The 21,453-nt window shown below is 56.6% G+C and overlaps 1 protein-coding gene across 6 annotated transcripts in view; it reads left to right on the top strand.

The window, feature by feature from the left end:
* Positions 1 to 21,453, top strand: part of LOC117650665 (glutamate receptor ionotropic, NMDA 2B) — a 100,404-nt gene that overhangs the window by 52,959 nt on the left and 25,992 nt on the right. For all 6 annotated transcript variants that reach the window (XM_034394233.1, XM_034394232.1, XM_034394228.1 and 3 more), the window contains 3 exons: positions 2,267 to 2,445; positions 7,270 to 7,457; positions 18,984 to 19,210. In XM_034394233.1, the coding sequence (XP_034250124.1) occupies positions 2,267 to 2,445; positions 7,270 to 7,457; positions 18,984 to 19,210 (594 nt within the window). The remainder of the gene's footprint in view (positions 1 to 2,266; positions 2,446 to 7,269; positions 7,458 to 18,983; positions 19,211 to 21,453) is intronic.

Here is a 21,453-nt window from a genome sequence, read left to right as displayed (position 1 = left end):
AGCGCGGCGGTGAGGTCGAGGACGGGAAATGAAAATAATGCGGGCAGGGCGGTGTGTGTGCCCCGTCCACCTTGATGACATTTGCGCCACCTGTGTGGTGCGGGCGAGCTGCGCAGAGCGCCGGGAGGGAAAGGTGTGTGTGTGTGTGTGTGTGTGTGTGTGTGTGTGTGTTCGTGTGTGTGCGCGCCCGCGCGTGCCGATAATGGCCCGCAGCACGTTGTGCGGAAGCTGCACAATTTAACGGTATTTGTGTGCCTGTTTTCTTCGTCCTCGATTCGTTGACAAAATCCTACATTGCACTGTTTGTAGCAGTGCGGTGGAACTGTGACCAACCGTAACCGTTTGAAGTTGTCAATAGGCCTTTAGAGTGCCGCTAATATTAGCCCATCACTGGAGGTGGCGTGCTTGTTGGCTCCACGCTTGTGCACCGCGTGTTGACTCTGAGCGCGGAGAGCGCGGCACAGTGGGCTGGGCCAGAAGACCAGCCGAGGCGGCCAAATTTCTAGACGCATTTTGAACTTCAGAGTCGCCCAACAGGACTCAAATTGAACGTGTGACCCACCCAATGGATTCCTCGTTCGGAGAGCAATCCATTGGTGGGGTCTCACGGTCGGATCTATTCCATTTAGCGACTCTGGAGCTCAAAACGCTTCCGGAACTTTGCCCGCCTCCGCCGGTCGTCTGGCCCACTGTGCGCGGGGAGCGGAGAGCGCCCTGGGCCTTCCCGCCGCGCAGCCGCGCCGGCGTGCGGCCTGCCTCGCAGGCGCCCTCTCCAACACACTTTTTAAAAAGGCCAAGTCCTCGCAAAACACGAGCCGCCTCAGTTGTCTTGTATATTCCTTCCAGGAAGTTTCGGCAGGTGTGCAGGCAAGTTTGTAATTCAAATGTCGCGCCTCTTCCTTGCCTTTTTTTTTACTTCCCCGAACGGCGGCCCAAGCAATCACGCATCTGCATGTAGATAGTTGACTATTTGCATGGGAAAGGGGGGAAGCGGGTGTAGCGGGCGAAGCGCAAAGCGGAGGGAGTCGCTTCGATCGGCCAATGGGCGCAGCCTCCGCCGAAACAGCTTGGCGTCTTTGAGATTGCCTCGTGATGCGAAAATCCGAACACGGCTAGACCAACAGCGTGTGCTCTCGTCGAGGTGGGAGCGCTGAGCTGCGTGCCCCCGCCCGGCCGGGCCGCCGGGCCATCGCCACTACAGTGTCGCGGAGCGCGGCGACACTTAGCCTGCAGCGTCCCCACACTGTCAAACCGACGACTCCACTCTGGAAACGCACTTTGGAAGTGCAGACTTTACAGTCTCCACACTTCATGTGTGGAGTTCTCCACGCGTGCATAGGGGTTCTGTGAGCTACTCCACACTTAAAGTGTGGACTGCAGGAAGTTTCGCAGCAGTAGACGCTTTGCCACCATCACCGTCATCGCGCTCTTGCTGGAGGAGGGATAACAAGCTTCGAAAACCACGACGCCTCTGGCCGTTCCGCGCAGCTGCCGCACTGCGGTCTCGAGCATTTGCAAGTCTCGGCGTTTACAGTGCAGGCGGAGCCGATGGAGAGCCGAACCACCAGGGTTAACTATTCTCTTGGCGAAACGCGCCGCCTTTGAGGAGATTACCCAAAGCTCACGCACTAGTGCACGCGCCCATACTCTCTCTCTCTCTCTCTCTCTCTCTCTCTCTCTCTCCCTCACTCTCTCTCACACACACACACACACACACGCACGCACGCACGCACGCGCGCGCGCGCGCGCACACACTCACTAAGACAGACAGAGATGTCACCGCTCAAACTGACCTCGCGCGCGGACGGGGTTCCGCGAGTCGCCGCGAGATGGCGCCGCGCGCGCCGAGCCGCCGCCCGCTCGCGCTGGCGACCTAGGTTAGCGTTGTAACTAGTTAGTAAGCAATTTTTCGAAATGGCAGCATGTGTTTCTCTGATGCCCGCTTATCTTCAGCTAGTTGGAGTCTGCGGCCCGTGCGGCTGCTATGGCTGTTCGGCTGAGATATTCTCCGAACGAGAAGAGCGCCTACACGGCTGATCCCCGAGGAGGACGAGCGCCTGCAACGGCCGTTGCCTCCGAAGGCGTAGCGCCCCCTCTGGAAGCTTCCCCGGTCGTTTCCATCACCTTCGCCGACAACGACAGCTACGACGGCGACATCGGAATCCTGGGCCCCTCAACCCGAGAGGCGACCGTGTCGACGGTCACACAGACTCAACACCCAAAACAAATGAGCGAGAATAACGTTATCGCGCTTTGTGTGTTGCAGCCATCCTCAACTCGCTGTGCAAGGAGTTCCTGTCCGTCAACGTGTCCGCCATCCTGTACCTGATGAACTACGAGAAGTACGGCCGCTCCACGGCGTCGGCGCAGTACTTCCTGCAGCTGGCCGGCTACCTGGGCATCCCCGTGATCGCCTGGAACGCCGACAACTCGGGCCTGGAGAGGGTGAGTCCGAGGCCAGCGGAACGCTGTCGAGCCAAATGCGGAGTATTTCTCCTCCACCTTGGGACGCGTGGAGCTTGCAGTGTCACCGCTTTAAGTGTGGAGTAGCTCTTGGCGTGGTGCAAACTCTGCACTTCCAAGTGCGGACACTGCAAACTCCACACCACTGCAAAGCCAGCGGTCAGTTTGCCCACCTCAAAATTGGTTAGCCGTTATTGAATGCCAAAAACTGACAAGCTTGGCCCGGAAATACTCCCTAGCTTGCCAAAATTCGGCAAGCTTACGAGGATTTTAGGCGGTCAAAGCTTGCTAAATCTTGGCATTCAAAACGGCTTACGAACTTTGTGGTAAAGCAAACTCACCGCTGGCTTTTGCAGTGACCTTTACCCTCCACGCTTGGTTTTTCAGTGAAGCAAAAAGAACGTCAAACAATGTGCCGCGTGGAACAAAAAAAGTGGGGCGGCCTTGGCTTGGGTCGCTCTGTCTGTGTTCCTCCGCACCGATACGGCGATACGCGTCGCCCTCCGCGAGATGCAGCCGGGCGTGCCTCGGGGAGCACGTTGTTTGGTTCAAACATGGGTAAAGCTGAGGCGCACGGTTGCGAGCGCTCCCCTTTCCACAACCCCTTTCAAAAACAACAACAATACACTAGTGAACAGGCGGAACGTCTCAGTATCAAAGCCCTATTCTCTACAACCAAGGAGTGAAGAACTCCACACTTCCTGGAGCGATTCTGCACGATGGGACCAGTGGAGTTTGTAGTCTCCACGCATCAAGTGTGGAGTCGCTCACAAAAGTCTCTGCGCATGGCGCAAACGTGGAGAACTCCCGCACTTGAAGTGTGGCGACTGAAAAGTTCACCCATCCGAATGCGATGTGCGAATTCCACACCTCTGCTGCCTTCAAGTGCACACTACATGTTCTTGTCCAAATTTTGTACGAGACTTTACAGTTTTTTGTGCGAATGAACTTTTCGTACAAATAAGTACGCGATTTTGTACAAAAAAGAGGAAATATGAGCAGTTTTTCGCACAAAATTTGAACGAAAAGTTCGTGTGCACGAAAAAAATGTGATGTCTCGTACAAAATTGTACATAGCATTTAGTGTGTGTGTGGAGTCCTCCACACGTGGTTTCACAGTGTAGCCACGCGGCGGCGGCGTGAGCCGCAGCATAGACCGGGCGGCAGGGAGGGACGCGTTGCACTGGAACTGAGCGAATTTAAGAGACCTTCCGCCTTCACGCCTTTACGAGTGGAGTAAACATAAGGACATGCAAGGCCGTATCGCCGTGGTGCAGCCCTGGCCATGGCCATGGCGGCGCTACACTGGGGGAAGTTATGAAGCTCTTAAAGACGACGCCCTGAGTGAAGAAGGACTGTGCAGCATAACTTCCGGCTGACAGTGCGAACTAATGAACTTTTCTGCCCAAGCACTGCGCCTCGGCTCGGTCGTATAAAAACCCTCTCAGGAAAGGAATAAGCCATTTGGAAAAGAAATGATGTATCTCTTTAATGGGCTGCGGTCCATTTCGTTTTTTTTGCCGCGTTTCTTTTGCCGGTTTGACTCCTTGGAACTGCGTTTGACGCGGCCCATTGGTCTTGGCTGATGTGTTGGAATCGACACAGTGAGCGCCGCTGCACTGTAAAGACCGGTGGGGCTGGCCAAAACTCTGGACGCGTTTTGAGCTTTTAGTGCGATGGTGGTGGCGTAGCGGCAGGGGGCCTGGCGGCGTGTGTGTGCGTCGCGGTGCCTCGCCACTGGCCCGCCAGCTGATTCCCAACTCTGGGATGTGCGGTGAATGGAAGAGGGGGCCGGGGGGGGGGGGGGGGGGGGGGGTCCCCGCCGCAGGGTGGCCGCAGCAAGCACGCCAATTGCCACACAAAAGGGTTTCGCGCGCGCGCGCGAACAACCGAATGTTTGGCGCGTTGAAATACACCGCGCTGCGGGCCGCCCCGAATGTTTGACAAAAACTTTCGGGGCAGATGAGCACGGCGGCTCGGCCAACAGCAGCCCGTCCTTTGGCGGTGACTGCTGTCTGAAACCAACCAACTCTGCACTGGTACAGACGAGGTTTCACAGTGCGGGCGCGCACCGTCGGGAAGCTTCCCCTCCGTCGCGATGCACCGCCACCACCACCGCCGGGACTAACGAGGTCGTCAAGCACACCGTAAAATTCGCTGCAGGAAGAAAAGTGTCCGCGCTCGCAATTAATGCGCAGTGTTTTCCTCCCTCACCCCGAATCTGCGCTCGCGGCCTCCCCAAAACGCGGCCATCGCCACAGAGGGACAAAACGCCGCGCGGGACCAGCTAATTGCTTCGCCGAATGCGTGGCGCTCCGCTCGCCCTTTGGCCGGACTTCCTGTTCGAGGCGGCCTAATTTCGCGTTGGTGGCAGAGCCCCGCCGCCGCGGTGGCCGCGCTGGAGGCCGTGGTCAAGGCCGTGGTCAAGGCCGTGGTCAGCGACGTGGGGCCGACCTCACACTCGCAATGCGGAGGCGTGGAATTTGCAGACTCCGTACTCAGGAGTGCAGAGTTGCAGTATCCCTGTTTCAAATGCGGAGTTCTCCACGCCAAGAGGTAGGGGCTCCGTGAGCTACTCCAAAATTGCAGTGTGCAGACTGCAAAATCCACGCGTTCAGGTTTGGAGAAATACTCCGGAGTTCCGTGGTCGAGGCCGTGGTCGAGGCCGTGGTCGAGGCCGTGGTCGAGGCCGTGGTCGAGGCCGTGGTCGAGGCCGTGGTCGAGGCCGTGGTCGAGGCCGTGGTCGAGGCCGTGGTCGAGGCCCTGGTCGAGGCCGTGGTCGAGGCCCTGGTCGAGGCCGTGGAGGCTGGCAGGCTGGTCTGCAGCACGCGAGACAGCCGTTGCGGCCTGGCCTGACTGCCTTTGTGCCGCGGTGCGGTCGAGGCGCGAGGCAGGCCTCGGAGGCCGTGTCCGTCCCCCACATGCTGCCCGCCGCGCCGGCACGCTTTCGACACTGTTTCTCCCGCAAAGGCAGCCTCTCTCCTCGGCGGGAATATTTATAACCGCCATAGCTGTCATGGGGCCCGGGCGGCCAGGCGGGGTTCTGGCGGCACTGCCGCGGCTGGGTCGGGCCGCTCGGGCATGCAGGGCACAGGCGCGGCCGCCCCGCCCCACATTGGGGCGTGCGCCGGCCTCGGCCCGCCGCGGCCTATGGATGGGGTAAGGGGTAAGTTACTGGTGGCGCTGCGGTGGCCGCGGTGGCAGTTCATGCCGCCCCCTCCCCACCCCCCACTAGAGATGCAAATTTTCCAGAAACTTTCAAAGGGTCGGAAAAAAACCGGAAAAGTTGGAAAAAAACCCAGAAAATTTGGAAAAAAAGGAAAAATAGGAAAATTTAGTTTTTAGGCACTATGAACATGAAACCTACTACTTTTGTGCTTTGTTACAACTTAACTTATATTGACAACCCGAGATTCACAACAGCAAGCTCAAAAAAACGCACGAGAAGGAATCATAACAGGGTATAAGTAGTATGAGTGCACTGAGAATCGTATTCACATAGGGATAAAGGTATGCTTTTAGCCTACTTTCAGGCGAAATGCCTGACTTTTTGCCTACTTTTCAGGCTGAATCTTTCCAATTTTTCCGAGGCCAGGAAAAAAAACGGAAAAAAACACTGTTTTTTTCCAATGTTTCCGGAAACTTTCCGGGCATTTTCAACCCTACCCCCCACGTAGGCTTATCCGCGCGGCGCGGTTTCTGGCGCGAAGGCCTCAGCGCGGCAGATTACGCCGCGTTGGCACGAAATGAGTTGTTGATGCCCTGAGCCCTGAGCCTGGGCGGCGCAGCGTCGAGCGTGCTCCTCCCTCGCCGCGCTGCACCGCCGTCAAACCCACTGCCTGCTATACTACCTACCGTGACGGCACTCGCGCCTTCAGCCCATCGCCTGGCGATGATACGGCCAAGGAAGTACACTGTAAGTGTGGAGAACGCCACGCTGCCTGGTGCAGAGTGATTTCGAGTAAGTGGAGCAGCTCTCCACGTTCGGTTTGACTCGACGGAGCGAGCGGAGCGCTCTGCACAGCGAAATCATCCGAGTGGTGCAGTGACATTGCGTCGCTGCAGGTGAGCGACGCCGGTTCTAATTACTGTCAATGATGAAGCAATTTCCCCCTCCCCTTCCCCTTTCCCCGCCCTGCTTGTGGATGCGGCAAAACGCCCCGTCCCGCATCAGCGTGATGGGATAATTTGGCTGGATGCGCGCGCGTTGAGGCTCGAAATAACTCCGCAGCACCGAGCAGCACCGCGCAGCACCGAACAACGAGGAATGGTCCCGGGGAGGCGCTCCGTTCCATCCCCGGCGTTTCCATCACTACACTGTCAAAATGAGTTGTCGCACTTCATGACAAAGTAGTAGATTTTATTTTCATCTCTTTCAAAAACAATTACAATTTCATGACATTTTCATCACAAATTGATATCCTGAAAGGTCCTAGGCTTACTGCGTGACAACAATGATGGTTTGATGACATTCCCGTATGGAAAAAAATAACAGGAAAAGTAGCGATATACATCGGCAACTTTGGCCCGTCCCGTACATTAAGAAATGTGCGTATTTTCGCCTATGTTTAACCGTAACGGGATTGGAACCTGAGTCTGGGGTCAAAATACATGTTACTTTCGTCATCAGCACCCCACAAAAACATCAGAAACAATGCAAAATCTCGAATAGATCGACAAATGAAAGGGTCTGATAGCTTTTTGTTTTGTGCAAAATGAACTGTTTGTACAAATTTCTTCGTGGAGAAATGTGGGCAGTTTTTCGTCTCGTAGAAAATGATACAATAACGTGGGCTGTGCTTGCAGAGGGCGTCGCAGTCCAGCCTGCAGCTGCAGCTGGCGCCGTCCCTGGAGCACCAGACGGCCGCCATGCTGTCCATCCTGGAGCGCTACAAGTGGCACCAGTTCTCCATCGTCACGTCGCAGATCGCCGGCCACGACGACTTCATCCAGGCCGTGCGCGAGCGCATCACCGAGATGCAGGACCGCTTCAAGTGAGTACATCACACTTGCAAGTTTTGCCGCCCCCGCACTTCAAAGCTTCGAAGTGCAGAGTTCTCTAGCATGCCAAGAGATAGGTGTCTCTGCGAGTCCAAGTGTGGAGAAATAGTCCACCACACGGTAAAAACACTGACCGGGTTTTCCAGGCCCACCCTGGAAAATGAGGCCTGGTAAACCCGGACATGAGGTGCGGAGCTCTGCTCACAAGGAGGTGCGTGGAGCTCGCACACTCGCTTTCACAGTGAGTACCTACAGTGCCGAGAGGGACCGCTTGGAGTGTTTACAGCGCCGAGATGCGTCAAACGGAGTCGCACTCACCGTCTCGCAGGCTTTGTGGGGAGGGGGGCGGTTCCTCGCTCGGTTGCGACCGCGAATCCAATCAGACCTCTCGGAGAGGGAGGTCCACAAAGGACTGCACCTTGCGCTTGCCTGCGCTGCGCGCCACGCCAGGGTGCCTCCTCGCTCTGTCTCGCTCCGTCTCGCTCTGTCTTCCGGGCGGCCGCATGAAAAGATGATGCGCTTCCCCGGCGGTGCTGAGGGGCGAGGACACGGCCGGTACCAGCCGCCCGAAGTTTCGGCGTCAAACTCTCGGCACGCTGGGCTGCGCTGGGGAGGGGAGAGTATAAACTCTTGGAGCCGGACGGACGGAGGCCTTCGCGCCGATGGGTTACGTTCTAGCGCTGCTACAGGTTGGCTCGACTGGCGTTTGAGAAGTCCTGTTGCCATTTCACTTCCTCCGTTGCTCCTACACTATGAATGGACTTTCGAAGTAACTTCGCATAACACGAAGGGCATGGCTCAAGCATAACACGAACGCAGTGTCTCTTCGTATCGCGAATATTTCTGTGTCTTACAATGAAAATTCTGAACACATGTCGTCTAGTCTTACCGAGAAATTTCGCTTCGAAACATGCTTGCGCATTCACTGTACCGTAACTCAAATTTCATTGTAAGACACCGAAGAGTGCACCAACACAATTGAGTTCATGGGCCCATCGCCGCTTGGCAGGAGCTTTGCGCAGACTTTCGAAGAGTGTACGAAGCACTCGCCGAACCGTCGCCGAGTCCCTGTCTTCTCTCCTCTCGGGCGCGCGGACGGAGGAATGTTGCTGGCAGTGCTATGGCCGGCCAGGCATCGCCCGCATGCCGGACACTGGTCCGACTCCAGTCAGTCAGTCTGCCCCGCCGCGGCGCGCCGCCCTCTGGAGCTGGAGGCTGTCCCTCTCCCTCCAGCCCTCCAGCCCTCCAGCCGGCATGGCTGGAATGCCAGAGTTGGTGCAGCGGCCAGAACGGCGCACGAATATATATAAGAAGATCGCGCCGCGAGCACAGCGAGGCGGGGCGGTGGCCTGTACACTGTACAGTGCGTCTTCAAAGGCCGCCCGGGGAAGCGTGCCACACGTGGTTGTCATTTTAAATCCCGTCCCTGGGAGGGGCGGAGCGGGCTTGCGTGAAGCCGCACAGCACGTGTGTGGGCCGCCGGGAGCAGGCGGACTCTTTGCGACGTGTGTGTGTGTGTGTGTGTGTGTGTGTGTGTGTGTGTGTGTGTTTATGAGAGAGACAGAGATACAGAGAGGGGGGAGTATGGGCGTGTGTGTGTGTGTGTGTGTGTGTGTGTGTGTGGCACGAATTATCCCGCCCCCTTTCCTCCTCCGGCCTACTCTCATTAAGAACGACGAGAGTCTTGTCGGCGTTGCGCGCTGGGCGGCGCTTGGCGGCGGTGCTCGGCCTCGGCCGACCGCGACGCTTCACTGTAAGTTTGTCTTTCGTTTCGCGCCATAATTGCCGCATTAACCACGGAGCGGCGCGCCCCTGGACGAGAATCCGAGTTTGGCGGGAAGACCCTTTTATTTCTGTCTGCGCGCCCACAGTTTACAAGGCCGCTCAGCGCCGGCGACATTATTGTTCGTCTGCCTCTCGTCCTCCCACCCCTCTCCCTCGGCGGCGACAGTGTTGTTCCACTGGAAAAAGGGGGAGGGGGAGTAGAATCCATACGCCGACTGGCGGGCAGCACCCTGAGGGCAGCGCTCCCCCGCTACTACTGTCTCTGTCAGGAACATTCCCCCTCCCCTCCCCCCTTTTTCCCGAACTGGTGACGGGGTTGCAGACGCACCCACACTCACTGACACATTCGAACACACACACACAAACACGCGCGCGCGCGTAGACGCCGATTGGGGGGGAGGGGAGAGAGAGAGAGAGAGAGAGAGAGAGGGAGGGGAGGGGAAAGAGGAGGAGAGATGGGGGTGAGAGAGAGGCACGTTCGTGTCGTTGTTTCTGTCCCAACGCGCTCTTCCCCCAGACTGACCCCCCCTAGGCCCTCCCCGGGGCGTAGGCAGCAGCGCAGCAGCGTCCGCGGGTCCACCCCGCCCCCTTCCAGTGCATCAGTGTTTGGCTGGCGGCCGGGAGGGGGGGGGGGCGAGTGCAACGTTTGCGGCAGGGCAACAGTTCGTGCGCCGCCCGCAGGCCATGCTGGTGGGTTTGGCAGTGCCAGCCCCGCGGCCTCGCGTCTCGTTAATTTCGTTTCGCCCAAAAGTTGTAATTGACACCAGTTTATTCGCCAAAGGAACAACAAGCGTGTTATTGGCGGAGTTTATAATTGATATGCTGGCGGTGGGTGGGGCACCTCTCTCTCTCGTTGCCTCGCAGTGTGGCGGCCAGGATGACGTCAGATGACGTCAAGGCTCGTCATCGTCAGCTTGGCGCTAACGACACTTTTGCTCAACTTCCCGGGAGTTGCGTCGGAAGGCAGCCGGCTTGCCGCTCCCTTCCTTAAAACGCTTTCACTATATTTTTCTCCCTCCAAGCTTGGGGGGAAAATGAGTAAGCAAGAACATGGAGGGGTCGCGCCTGCCAGCACTGCAAATCGTGGAGAGTTTGGACAACAAGTCACATGAAATGAGCGTGTCACATTCGTTGGAATACGGACTCACGTTCCGACCAAAGTGACAGCACTGTGGGATGCACGCATGCCACAGAAATTATGGGGGGAGACTCGTCTTTAACACAAAAATTTTAACAAATTTCAGGCTTAAATAAAAAATGTTTCCAATAGATTTGAAGGTTAGTGGGGTTTTCCAATAAAAAGCTGGTTCTTTAATCTTGATTTTGAAAAAAAAAGTTTGTCTCTAGGCCCTATGACCTAGAATCTGTGATCTTTCTACTAAAACACTAAAATGCGCCAAAAATTCACTGCGCGCATGATTTTTGGAGAATGCGGCATCATATCATAAATGTCTTTGTTCCTCCCTCAAGAAGACTCCTGGCACTCTAGATTGAACTAGAATTATTGAAATACCTCGTTCCTAAGTGCCTGAAATTTACATTTTTAAGTGTATTAAAAAAAGCCTTTAAATTTAGACATTTCAATAATTTTTATCGGGCACTTCTACTGGGCCGATTGAAGATATCCTAGTTCAGAGTGACGGTCTTATAGAGGCCAAACATAGGAAAAATTATTGGGTCGAAACAATCAACGGTCTGGCTCAAATCGTGCGCGCAAGACCCAAAATATTGCAATTGAGTAAAATGGCTTCAAAGTTCGAACGGTCTAACCTATCCTGTGGAAAAATAATTACAAAATGTCACCCTATGGCCAAACGGTTTTGAAATTCAATACCAGCCAGCCACCAATTTCAAGGGTTTAACACAAAGAATTCGAAAAACTGAAAAACGAAAATCTGATTTTTTGACGTAGAATGACGAGTCTCCCCCCTTATGCAGCCCAGCGGAGCGAAGCGAAGCGGCCGAAGCGGCCGCAACGTTTCTCATCACGCCTGCACTGCAAATCCAAGTGTGGGACAGTCTCACACTGTTCGGGCCAGAAATGTGTCACGCTTGGAAGTGTGAGGCACGTTTGCCGCCGCGCCCCGTGGCGTTGAATCACAGGGAAACATTGGGCGGCATTATACGGACGTTGCGATCCACCGCGTTCCGCTCGGCTGCCTGACTGCCTCGCTGCCGCTCCCCACAGGCGCTTTCTGCAAGACGCCCGCTCATCACATCGCCCGCCTCCCCGCCGGGGACCCCGGGGCGCACCAGCGGGGCCGGGAGAGGACGGGAGAGGCCCGAGGAGGCCCCACAAGGTCGCAGAAAAGAGCCGCCACCGCCGCAGCGCCGACACGGCCAGCACCGACACGGCCAGCACCGACACGGCCAGCACCGACACGGCCAGCACCGACACGGCCAGCACCGACACGGCCAGCACCGACACGGCCAGCACCGACACGGCCAGCACCGACACGGCCAGCACCGACACGGCCAGCACCGACACGGCCAGCACCGACACGGCCAGCACCGACACGGCCAGCACCGACACGGCCAGCACCGACACGGCCAGCACCGACACGGCCAGCACCGACACGGCCAGCACCGCCTCCAGCGCCGCCACCGCGGGGCGCGCCCCTCCGGACGACAGTCTCCGGACACGGCTTGCTGGCCTTGACAACAACACACGGGGCGGCGCGCGGCAGCGTTCCGCCGTCTTCTCGCTAAAACGCAATTCAACGAGTTTTGAATTAATTATGTGGCCTAAGTACGAGGTCGTTACCTAAAGGGTGTGCAAGCCTCCTTCGCTAAACTGAGTTAGCGTCGCGTCCTGCCGGCGGCGGGGCGGGGCGGGGCCGCTGGCGTGTCGGGGTGCGGCGATGCTTGGCAGGGCGTAGCGGGGCGGGGCGGGGTGGGGCGGGGCGGGGCGAAGCGGGGCGGGGTGGGGCGGGGTGGGGCGGGGCGGGGCGTGGCAAAAGCATTATTGGAATGTACCGCGGGGGCGGGCGGCGTCGGTCGTGGCCTTGGAGCCCGGGGGCCGGGCTGCAGGGCCGCGCGACGCGAGTGGGGAGAAAACTACGGATAGTGTTGGTTGGCGTGAAGTTTGGGAAATGCGGCGGCTGGGGGGAGGAGAGAATTCGGTGGGGCGAGAAGCCCAACACGGAAAACAAAACAAACTTTATTTATGTACTGGCTCCGTGTGTGTGTCCATTAGGCTCCCTCCCCCTATTTATTGGCTGGGGGGTGGGGGTGGCTGGGCGCCGAAGGTCGACTTTGAGAGCAATCAGACCCATTAATGGGGTCCTTCTTTGAGTCCTTCGTGTGGGGCGCCAAGCCCAGAGGGCCAACTTTGGCCTTTTAGACGGTGCCCACCCCTCCCCGCCCCGCCCCGCCTTTCATGCTTCAAGAAGTGGCCCGCGCGGAGTTGCGGCGTGTCCGCGGAGTGGGGCGGGCTGCGCGGTGCGCGCGGCCAGAGTTGTGAATTTGAGGAGTCTTGGGCCAAGAATTCAGGCATTCAGGCCACGCGGCGCGGCGGGCGAGCGGCCGGCTCTCGGAGCCTCTCTCGCCGCACAAACTTGCGTAGCCGCCGGTAGCCGCGCAACGCACCACCGCGCGGGCCTGGCCGGAAGGGAGGGGGGATCCTAAGATGAGTCCTCTCAGGGAGAATCGCAGTCTGATTGCGAGAGTATTGATTGAGTACTGGTTCTCGCTGATGGATTCGGGGGCGGGGCCCGGGCGGGGTGGGGCGCGCTCCGGCCGAGAAAGGCCGCCTGCCCCTCCCGGCCTCCCGTTGATGAGCTGGGGCAGTCAGCGTGAGTCTGTGAGTCTATGTGAGTCAGCGCGTTGCAGGAACACGCACAAAACCTCACCAAGTCTGTTGAGTCTTTGTATGTTCTTCAATTAAGTTTGTTATACGAATAATTAGTTTTGAAATTACGGAGTAATTTATGTGTAAGCTTATTATGTATGCTCAAAATATTTTGTTAAGATAAGTTACGTTTGTTTGTAGGTTTTATAAAATAGTATGTCAAGTTTTGCGAGAGTGAAGGAGAGGATGCTGGTGGAGGCGGGGCGACGGCCGAGTGCTGCGTGCTCTGGCGGCAGGATGGTGGTGGCTGGCGCGGCGTGCACCTGCAGACTATCAGCCATCTCAGTCGAACAGTGGCGCGAAGCGTGGGCGATCTGGGCGTTATTCTTAACTGGATATAGCATGTTCTCATTCTGTCGCTGTCGCTCTGAAAACAACGCGGTGTTAGATAGGGAAGAGAGAGAGAGAGGGAGAGAGAGAGAGAGAGAGAGAGAGGGGGGGGGCTTCGGAATCAGCCTCTTGCAGTGAGGGTGCCTCTCGTCTCGCCACCACAAAGCGGGACGCAGTCGCTTCGTGGAAACGCCTCGACAAATGGGGCAGAGGGCAGAGGCCGCCAATCCGACCCGCTGCGACCCTTTTATTAGCCCTTTCACTTTATCGTCGGAAAATCTGATGAGAGGCGGGTGGAGCCGAGCCGAGCCGAGCCGAGCCGAGCCGAGCCGAGCGCCGAGCCCTTGGTGCTGCTGGGCCGGGGGAGGTTTGTTAACGTGCGGAATTTCTACCCCGCTTGGCACTTTGCCCCCTCCCCCTCCGTTCCGGAAGGACAGGCTTTCTATCCATTTCCCTATCGCTGGCAGCGTGGCACGCCACGGCACGCCACGCCACGCCACGGCGCCACCCGGGACGACAAACACGAGATCGCCCCGGATAGCGGCAACCAGTTTTGCGAGACGTCCCAGCGGGGCCCCCTTTTTTTTTTCGACTTTTTCGGGATTTGCCGCGTTTGCCGGCATGTGTGGCGTGCACTGCTGGTGCTGCACGCGGTGGCCGGGACGGTGGTGTGAGCGTGCACCTAGCGGGGACACTAACGCCATCACCCTGCCCTCCTACACACTGTTCAATGAGTGTGACGTCATTAGTTTGTGAAAGTGGTCCCGTCTCATTCGTTTTAAGTTCATCCACGCTTACACGAATGGTGACACCCAATTAAAAAGCCGCGATGATAACCCATGACGTGATATTCGTTGTATAACAGGGCTGGTGCTGCGAAGCTGAGCAGCAGTCGGGTCAAAATTTTGGGGAGTGCGCACTCTGTTGGACCCCGCACCCTTTTGGCTGGGGACTGCTCAAGGGACTGCTGCTGCCCCGCACTGCTAAGACCCGCTTCTTAATCCGATCAGTGGGCAACTCGCAGGGCAACTGGATTGGGCACGTCCAGAAAAATGACTTCCTTGTCCTTGTTTCAAGAAAGAAAAACCTTTTCTCGTTTTTCATTTTAAGAGAAAAAAGTTAGTCCAAACCTTTGTTTGTCTAAAAAAAAAATATTTCTAAGATCAAGATATATTTTTACATAACGTAATGAAGAAACAAAATGAAGCTTGGATTGTGGTATATTATTTCGAGTGAAAAAATGCGAAAAGAGGAAGTGTTTGTGTGTTACTTTTGAGGCTCCTGTTGCGGAGCCAACCCCCTCCGTCTTCCCATTCCTTCCACAGTTTCATCCCCCTCCCCCATTCCCCCCCCCCTCCCTCCACTGCCGTATTTTCCGACGAGTCGCTTTCGTCGCTCTGTCCCTCTCGCACCGATAGGGGACGCCCCATGACTGCGAGGGAGGCAGGGCGACGAGAACGACTTTCGGAATCAGTGTGCTGAATCGCGCGCACATCCGGCTTATATTTCCTGCCATCAATCCCGTGTCATCACTACCACCCCACACCCCACCCCAACACCAATCTGCACCAATCCCGCATCGCCGCGCGGAGCAAGACAAGTTGAACTGCCCAGTGTATTTATTCCCGCGCAATGCTCGGCTCGGCTCGGCTCGGCTCGGCCCGGCTCGGCTTAGCCCGGCCCGCACAGTGGGCCAGAAGACCGGTGGAGGCGGTCAAAATCCCAGCCGCGTTTTGAGCTCCACAGACACTAAGTGGGACTCGAACCGAACGTGCGGACCCCACCAATTGATTGCTCTTGGAACGAGGAATCCATTAGTGGGGTCACACGTTCTGTTCGAGACCTATTTAGCGACTCTGGAGCTCAAAACGCGTCTCGAGTTTGGCCGTTTTCATCGGTCTTCTGGCAAATCCACTGCGGCCCGGCCACCGGCCCGTCTTGTTTTCCATACATGGGGGCACGTCGTGCGAGGCGCCGCGCCAGCAGGCAAAGTCGGACGCGACGACACTCGGCGAGACAAGCCAAGGAAGTTGGCCGCGAACTCCTACGGCGGCCTGCTGACGAACGCGGGGCTGCACTGGTGCAGGGGGCAACAACAACTTGTCCCGTCGACGTCGCCCGCCTGACTCCAAGAGGTTGTTTCGTCGCTCTGTCTCTCTCCAACTCGTGGGCGCGCCCCGGGAGTGCGAGAGAGACAGAGCGGCATCCCTGGGAGTCAGACACGGCGGCGGGACGGCGAGGCTCTCTCGCTGGAAATTCCATCTCGTTCGGCGCAGTCCTAGGGCTGCCGTGTCGAGTCGCGCCGAGCCTCGTACTCAGTCATGTCATGTGTGGTGGAGTCATTTCTAGCTCGCTCCAATCCTATCCCCTCGGGCGATTACGTTCCCGTTTCCTCAACCCCGATCTACCCCGCCCCGCCCCGCCCCGCCTCGCCCCGCTCCGCGCTTCCTTCGCTGAGTCACCGTCTGGCCGACTTTGAGTGAATTAAAAAGACATCATGTGGCGTAGCGCGCCTTTGAAACCCTTTTATCTCTTCCCGAGAAGAGCCTTGCCCCGGTCCGTGACGACGTGAGGGCGAAGGGCGGGGCGCCCCAGCTCCAAATGGATTGCCCGATTCTCGAATCAAGTCCTGTACGTCGATTGACGTCCAATCCGGAGCTCAGCTCACACCGATCCGACGGCAAAGTCGCTCAACTCTGCCCTTTGGATGGTTCCATTTCGAACCACCCTCGTTCTTACGTTGTTGTTCCACAGAGAAAAATTCAGAGAGTAAAAAACACAGAGAAAAATCATCTCTTTACAAAAAAGACGAAGGCAGAGGAGCATCTGCAGAGCAATGCTTTGTTCTACTGAGCAGAAATCTCAGTAATGTGGCACGTTACTTCATAATATGAAGCTATTATTGCATTCCTTTTCTTCGCAGGAAGCGGGTGCTATTTTTTTTTAAGAAATTTTCAGTAGCGGTGTGGCGAATGCTACACTGACGAGGGCTGACGATGAAAACCCTGAAAGACCTGGCATTTTCCCTGGCAACGCCGCTTGACTCTTCAGCCCTCGCAGACTAAACACGGGCGGACGCTTTTTCCTGTTTTGCTTTATTTTTTGTTTTGCCCGGGCTTTGGTGCTGCCGGCAAGCAAAAAGTGTTAAGCGCGCGTCTGGCCGGCTTGGCAGCACTGCCTGCACACATTTAGCCGTGTCACCGAGAGGCGTGGAGTCGTGGAGGGACTTGAACTGGGGCTCCCGCCAACGGCTACACTCTAAAAATTTCACAGCGGAGACTATTGGTAAAAATTATGGTGTGTAGCCGTGTGTAGCTGACTTTATAACTTATCTTTGATATTTCATTGTACCTTATAGACACTTTGTCAAATTTCCTTCCAATTCAGAAAATCTCTACCATTATGTGGTGTAGACTTTCACCGTAAGACACAGTAGGGTACGCCAACGCGAGTCCCCCTTTTTTCTGCCAATTTCTCCTTCTGCCCCAAGCCGCGCCGTGCCAACCGTACACGGTAAAAACGGTTCCTGGTTTTCCCAGGAGCTCCCTGGAAATCGCCTATGTCTCTACCATAGGCTTTCCTGGGAAAACCAGGCTCCGTTTTCCGTTTTTACCGTGTAGGAAGTAGTTTGCCGCCCGATCGTTCAGAGTGCGTTGGCCGCGGCGTTGGCCGCGGCGTTGGCCGGAGTCACTCTGGGGCGCTGTGTCGGCGTGGCGTGGCGGTGTCGGTCCTCTCAGCACCACACAGCTACACTGCCAGGCACCACTTGGTCGCCCCCGAGGCGCTCCCCGACTCCAGGCTTCCTTCATCAGCGCGGCAGCCTGGCTGGCGTCATCCTTGCTGGCGCCACCAGGCGCCACCGCGCGACAACAGATTACAAGCAAACAAATGATCAGGCAGGGCGGGCCCGCCGTGGGCCGCCGTGGGCCGTAGCGAGGCTCAATACGGAGTGCCTAGGAAGGCCGTGGGCTGACTGGAACGGCAGGGGGTGGGGGTGGGGGTAGGCTGCGAGGGGACCCTTGGAACAAGGGCGGATAGCGCTTCGGCCCTCCCGTTGTTATGCACGGAGGTTATCTCGGACGCGCCGCAGCAGGCTCCCCCTCCCAACTTCCCCCTCCCCTCCCAACTTCCCCCTTCCCTCCTAACTTCCCCCTCCCCTCCCAACTTCCCCCTTCCCTCCTAACTTCCCCCTCCCCCTCTCAAATTCCACCCCCACCCCCCTTTCCAACTTCCTCCACCACCTCCACCCCCAAACTCCCCCCCCCCTTTTCCGACCTCCCCGCCCCCCTTCCGAACTTCCCCACCCCGCTGGTCGCTATCGCTGTTCCGGGACGCAGCAAGACGTCTAGCTCTCTGGCCAATTAACATGCTGACCCATTTCTATGGACCGCAGCCTCGCCGGGTTGTGTCCCTTAGCGCCTGCCAAGCCTCGGGTAGGCAATGCTGTCGGCGCGCGCGCTCGACGGGACTGCCTGCCTCCTGGGCGCCAAGCGCCCGTCAAGTCTCGGGTAGGCAACGCGGTCGGCGCGCGCGCTCGACGGGACTGCCTGTCGCCAAGCGCCTGTCAAGTCTCGGGTAGGCAACGCGGTCGGCGCGCGCGCTCGACGGGACTGCCTGTCGCCAAGCGCCTGTCAAGTCTCGGGTAGGCAACGCGGTCGGCGCGCGCGCTCGACGGGACTGCCTGTCGCCAAGCGCCTGTCAAGTCTCGGGTAGGCAACGCGGTCGGCGCGCGCGCTCGACGGGACTGCCTGTCGCCAAGCGCCTGTCAAGTCTCGGGTAGGCAACGCGGTCGGCGCGCGCGCTCGACGGGACTGCCTGTCGCCAAGCGCCTGTCAAGTCTCGGGTAGGCAACGCGGTCGGCGCGCGCGCTCGACGGGACTGCCTGTCGCCAAGCGCCTGTCAAGTCTCGGGAAGGCAACGCGGTCGGCGCGCGCGCTCGACGGGACTGCCTGTCGCCAAGCGCCTGTCAAGTCTCGGGTAGGCAACGCGGTCGGCGCGCGCGCTCGACGGGACTGCCTGTCGCCAAGCGCCTGTCAAGTCTCGGGTAGGCAACGCGGTCGGCGCGCGCGCTCGACGGGACTGCCTGTCGCGCAGCGCCTGTCAAGTCTCGGGAAGGCAACGCGGTCGGCGCGCGCGCTCGACGGGACTGCCTGTCGCCAAGCGCCTGTCAAGTCTCGGGTAGGCAACGCGGTCGAGGCGCCCTTGGCCAGCGCTGGGCTCGCTGGGCAAGCGACCGCGCACTGTGAGTGGCACGGGAAGTAATGGCCTCCCGGGCCGTCCGCGAGGGCCGGGGGCCGCGAGCCCCACAGACTGATTCCGAGAGTCGCTTTCGTCGCTCCGTCTCTCTGGCACTCGTGGGGCCTCCCGTATGGGTGCGAGCGAGAAGGAGCGACAAAAACGACTCTCGGAATCACTCTGCTGGGGATTATGGCAGCGACTGGGCCAGGCCTGGCGGAATGGCGGGAAATCAGTCTCACCGCTGTGGCACTTTCGGACGGCCACACCTCCACAGTGCCGCCGCCGCCCATCTGTAACGCTCTGCCCGTCTCGCCAGGTTCACCATCCTCAACGCCGTGCTGTACACCAAGGCCAGCGACCTGGTGACGCTGGTCAACTCCGAGTCCCGCGTCATGCTGCTGTACTGCACGCGCGAGGAGGCCATCCACATCCTGAACCACGCCCGCGAGCTCAAGATCACGGGCGAGAACTACGTGTGGGTGGCCGCGCAGTCCGTCATCGCCACCGGCACGCCGCCCACGCAGTTCCCCGTCGGCATGCTGGGTGAGTACACTGGCAGGGTGGTCGTTCTTACAGGCGGCGGGGACTTGGTACTTGACAAAGACTTGACAAGTGACGAGTCAAATTTTCACAGTGCAGTCGGACGGAAATTACGGTGATCTTGTGTGGCACCTTTCTCGAGCTGATTGTTGTTGGGCTTGTGATTGGCTGCCTCTAGACTGTTCCGTCTTTTCAACACCATGCTTCCCTATCCCCGCCAAGCATGTCTCTCTCTCTCTCTCTCTCTCTCTCTCTCTCTCTCTCTCTCTCTCTCTCTCTCTCTCTCTCTCTCTCTCTCTCTCTCTCTCTTGAGGTAGACAGAGTGCTCCAGTGAGGCTCCCAGATTTAGCCCTTTTACTAGTGTTTCCTGGTGAAAGAAGTCCAAAACCCATTAGAGAACAAAATCAGTCAGTGACAGTGATCATAATGTGAAGAAAATTTCCACGATTCCCCCGACGGATCGGGCGGAAAAGTGAAATCAGTCCTAGCCGGACTCGTGGACTTTTCCCGCCTTTTTCAACAAGTCAACTTTAACAACGAAACCAGCATCCTTTTGCAAACATGGATTACGCGAGTGCAGCATCATCTTCAAGAGCCCCCCATGTCCAACTTAAACCCCGTTACTCAAGAAACTCTGAAAGTGAACCCAGTGCTAGTGAAAACTTAACCTCAAAATCCCCCCAAACCAACCCCAACCAACAAGACAACAACAACATTGCCTATTCTCCCAATAGGAAGAATGCCATAATCATTGAAAACATTCACCAAGTCAGTCAAGACCAGTGCCTCCGAGCTGTCGCTGATGTGATAGGAGGACGAAACATTCATTACTGTACCCGCCTTAGTGGAGGGCGAGTTTGTATGTACCTGACGAATGAGAACTTTGTAAACCAAATTTGCGAGGAAGGAGGGATACAGATTGGTCCACTTTACTACCCTTGTCGACGCTATGTTACTGAAGCAACCAAGTTCATAGTTTCAAATTGTCCTCCTGAAATTCATGACGAAGATCTCAAGGACCTCCTAGCACCCTACGGAAGAGTTGTCTCTGCCCCAACCAGACTCAAAGTATCAACAACTCATGATGATCTCAAACACGTCAAGTCCTGGAAGAGATCCATATTCATCATGATTCCCTCTGGAGCTCCAGAAATGCCAAAAAAAATACTGGTTACTACTGTTGAAAACAACAAGGTCACCTTGTACATTGACCGAGATGACATTATGTGCAACTTCTGTCTCGTGCCAGGACATCTCGAGGCAAAATGCAAGAAGAAACTCAACCAGGATCAAGAATTCCCAGCCATCAGACCACCAGTTTCTCAACGCTTGTTGATCAACAGAACATCCCGCCCAACAACTGGACAACAACCATCTGGAAGTTCAAGTTCAGTACCCCACATTCCCATGCCAAATTTCGTTGCTGCTACAGTGCTGCAACCTTCTACTTCCATGTCATCTCAGACAGTCACATTGCAAGACTCAGAGTTCACTTTCAGCACTCCTACCATCCTAACACCCGAAACAAGTCAAGTACCCCAACAGCGGAATGAGCAACCTCAAGAAATTTCCATTACGGAAACTATTTATGGAGACACATTATTTACCCCAAGAAACTCAAGTGAGAAAGTAACTGACACTTCACAAATTGATGATTTGATGGACAGCCAACTGGAGTCAAGTTGGTACTATCAATCTCAGAATGAAAGTGTCAAGAGAAAAGAGCGTTCCCCTGAAAAAGACAGAGAAACTGATCTCGATATGAACACTGATTCAAGCACAACATCATCAATCTCATCATCTGCCCCCAACAAGAAGCAAAAAGTAAAGAAGAATAAAGAAGATGCCCTCCAGACAGTACTCAACCAAATGACTTTCAAAGAATCCTTCCTGAAGAGAGAAGACTTCATTGATTTCATGAAAGACGCCCGAGGCAAGTCCAACTCCAAAAATATTGCAGCCAGATATACTCAGAATTTTGGAGCCTTGATAGTTCAACTTCAAGAAGCCGAAAACGTCTGCATGGACTTCAATCTTAAAAGGAGATTTCAGCGTGCAGCAGACGCTTTGAGAAGTCAAGAAAATCCAGAAGACCAGAGTGAACAATGAAAAACAGTGATAACAGCTTTTTATATTTTTTACTGTGCCTATCAGTCAAAAAAAAATTGTACAAAAAGCCAAAATGTCGATATTCACATTAACATCTGTGGTGGTAATCATGCTTAGCATTCTCACTTTGAATGTTA

The sequence above is a fragment of the Thrips palmi genome, unplaced genomic scaffold (genome assembly GCF_012932325.1).
Source record: "Thrips palmi isolate BJ-2018 unplaced genomic scaffold, TpBJ-2018v1 HiC_scaffold_5, whole genome shotgun sequence".
Lineage (NCBI taxonomy): Eukaryota > Metazoa > Arthropoda > Insecta > Thysanoptera > Thripidae > Thrips > Thrips palmi.
The sequence above is the reverse complement of the archived record's forward strand: the minus strand, read 5'-3'. Positions and strand labels throughout refer to the sequence as shown.